Source organism: Cebus imitator, unplaced genomic scaffold (assembly GCF_001604975.1).
Source record: "Cebus imitator isolate Cc_AM_T3 unplaced genomic scaffold, Cebus_imitator-1.0 Scaffold82, whole genome shotgun sequence".
Taxonomy (NCBI): domain Eukaryota; kingdom Metazoa; phylum Chordata; class Mammalia; order Primates; family Cebidae; genus Cebus; species Cebus imitator.
The window spans coordinates 3,491,181-3,494,354 of NW_016107397.1; the positions used below are offsets into that span (position 1 = coordinate 3,491,181).

The 3,174-nt window shown below is 50.9% G+C and overlaps 1 protein-coding gene across 1 annotated transcript in view; it reads right to left on the reverse strand.

The window, feature by feature from the left end:
* ZAN (zonadhesin) overlaps positions 1 to 3,174 on the reverse strand; it is a 62,536-nt gene that overhangs the window by 24,775 nt on the left and 34,587 nt on the right. The window contains exon 28 of the mRNA XM_037740393.1: positions 1,366 to 1,542. Coding sequence (XP_037596321.1) covers positions 1,366 to 1,542 — 177 coding nt within the window. The remainder of the gene's footprint in view (positions 1 to 1,365; positions 1,543 to 3,174) is intronic.

A 3,174-nucleotide genomic window follows, 5' to 3' on the forward strand; every position in this document is an offset into this window, starting at 1 on the left:
CAGTGGCGCGATCTTGGCTCAACGCAACCTCCACCTCCCAGGTTCAAGTGATTCTCCTGCCTCAGCCTCCTGAGTAGCTGGGACTACAGGCATGCACCGCCATGCCCGGCTAATTTTGTATTTTTTTAGTAGAGATGGGGTTTCTCCATGCTGGTCAGGCTTGTTTTGAACTCCTGACCTTAGGTGATCCAGCCACCTTGGCCTCCCGTAGTGCTGAGATGAACAGGCGTGAGCCACCGCGCCCGGCCAACCATTTTCAAATGTACACCTCAACAGCACTGAGTACGTTCACACTGCTGGGCAGCCATCACCGTCATTCATTCACAATTTGGGTTTTGGTTTGTTGTTCACTCTTGCTTTTTTTACTCTTGTCACCCAGGCTGGAGTGCACTGATCTGACCTTGCCTCACTGCAACCTCTGCCTCCTGTTCAAGCAATTTCCCTGCCTCAGTCTCCTGATTAACTGGGATTACAGGCACCCGCCACCATGCCCAGCTAATTTTTTGTATTTTTAGTGGAGACGGGGTTTCACCATGTTAGTCAGGATGATCTACAACTCTTGACCTCAAGCGATTCGCCCACCTTGACCTCCCAAAGTGCTAGGATTATAGGCATGAACGACTGAGCCTGGCCAAATTCCTTAATTTTTTGGTAGAGATGAGGATGTTGCTGTGTTTCTTAAGCTGGTCTTGAACTCCTTGACTCAAGTAATCCTCCTACCTCAGCCTCCCAAATTTACCACAACTTTGAAGAAAAAAAAGGAGTTCCTGGTTAAGAAAGGAAGGGAACAAGGCCAGCCCAGGTAAAAGCAGAAGGAGACATTAACCAAATAAAGGCAGAACTTTGGGGAAGGTGAGAAAGCGATGGAGGGCCCCGGGAGATCCGTAGAAGATGGAGCTGGGCTTGCACAGAGGCTGGAATGGAGGATGGAGGAAGCAAAATGTGTCCACTGAGAACCAGGCTGTGCAGAGAAGGGCAGAGGCGCAGAATTTAGAGGACGAAGCCGGGCGCAGTGACTCACGCCTGTAATCCCAGCACCTTGGGAGGCCAAGGTGGCAGATCACGAGGTCAGGTGTTTGAGACCAGCCTGGCCAACATTGTGAAACCCTGTGTCCCCTAAAAATACAAAAATTAGCCAGGTGTGGTGGGGGATGCCTGTAATCCCAGCTACTCGGGAGGCTGAGGTGGGAGAACTGCTTAAACACCGGAGGTGGAGGTTGCAGTGGGCCGAGATTACGCCACTGCACTCTAGCCTGGGCAACAGAGACCCCGTTTCAAAAAGAAAAAGAATTTAGAGGAAAAAAGGGAGGGCAGGGTTCTGGAGGGTTCCTGTGGGCTATGGGAATAGGTGGCCAGCTCACTCACGGCAGAAGGTTCTGTTCCGCCAGGCAGGGGCCTGGCCAGCCTCGGCACACAGGGACGCATAGGCCTGCAGGGAGTGGCACAGGGCTGTGGTGTCACCCTTGGTCTCACACTGGCCTTGCACGCAACTGGCGAAGATGGACTGAGGAGGCACCACCTGATGACACTGAGAGAAGGGTCCTGCAGGAAAAGAGAAGGCAGGTGAACCAGGAGAGGGGCCCGGAAGGAGCAGGGCCATGTGGCTTCCCTGGGGCTGACTGGACATCCACTTCAATCAAAACCTGGATTTTCCCGCCAGGCACAGTGGCTCACACCTGTAATGCCAGCACTTTGGGAGGCCAAGGTGGGCAGATCACTTGAGGTCAGGAGGTCGAGACTCACCTGACCAACATATCAAAACCCAATCTCTACTAAAAATATAAAAATTAGGGGGGCATGGTGGCGTGTGCCTGTAGTCCAGGCTACTCGGGAGGTTGAGACAGGAGAAGTTCTTGGATCTGGGAGGCAAAGGTGGCAGTGAGCTGAGATTGCACCACTGCACTCCAGCCTGGGCAACAGAGCGACACTCCATCTCAAAACAAAGAAACAAAAAACCCCTGGATTTTCCAGCCTGGGCAACACAGTGAAACTCTGTCTCTACAAAAAATATGAAAATTAGCCAAGCATGGTGGCACACACCTGTAGCCCCCTGCTCGGGAGGCTGAGGCAGTAGAATGAGCTATCATTGTGCCACTGCACTCCAGCCTAGGCGACAGAGTAAGACCCTGTCTGAATAAAAACAAAATAAACAAACAAAACCCAGATTTGTGTGGTGGCTCCCACCTGTAACCTCAGCAATTTAGGAGAGCAAAGTAGGAGAATCACTTGAGCCCAGGAGTTCAAGACCAGCCTGGGCAGCATAGCATGTCCTCATCTGTACAAAATATTAAAAACTTAGTTCACTTCATGCACTTTGAAGAAAACAAAAAAGAAAAAAAAATTAGGCCAGGCACAGTGGCTCACGCCTGTAATCCCAGCACTTTGGGAGGCCAACGCAGGCAGATCATTTGAGGTCAGGCATTCAAGACCAGCCTGGCCAACATGGTGAAACCCTGTCTCTACTAAAAATACAAAAATTAGCTGGGCATGGTGGCGCGTGCCTGTGGTCACAGCTACTCGGGAACCTGAGGTGGGAGAATAGCTTGAACCCAAGAGGCAGAGGTGGCAGTGAGCCAAGATCATGCCATTGCACTTCAGCCTGGGTAACAGAGCTAGACTCTTGTCTCAAAAAAATAAAAAAAACATTAGTTGGGCATGGTGGTGCATGCCTGTGTTCCCAGCTACTCCAAAGGCTGAGGCAGGAGGACTACTTGACCCAGGATTTCAAGCCTGCAGTGAGCTGTGATCATACCACTGCATTCAAGCCTGGGCGACAGAGTGAGACCTTGTCTCTTAAAAAACAGGAAAAAAGAAAAAACAGCCAGGCATGATGGCTCATGATGCCTGTCATCCCAACTACTTGGGAGGCTGAGGTGGGAGGATCCCTTGAGGTCCATAGTTCCAGACCAGCCTGGGCTACATAGTGAGACTCCTCCATCTCTATTAAAACATTTTAAATCCAAAAAAAAAAGGCAGAGTGTGGTGACTCACACCTGTAATCCCAGCACTTTGGGAGGCCAAGGTGGAAGATCATGAGGTCAGGAGTTCAAGACCAGCCTGGCCAATATGCTGAAACCCCATCTCTACTAAAAATATAAAAATAAGCCAGGCATGGTGGCACACACCTGTAGTCCCAGCTACTCAGGAGTCTGAGGCAGGAGAATGGCTTGAACC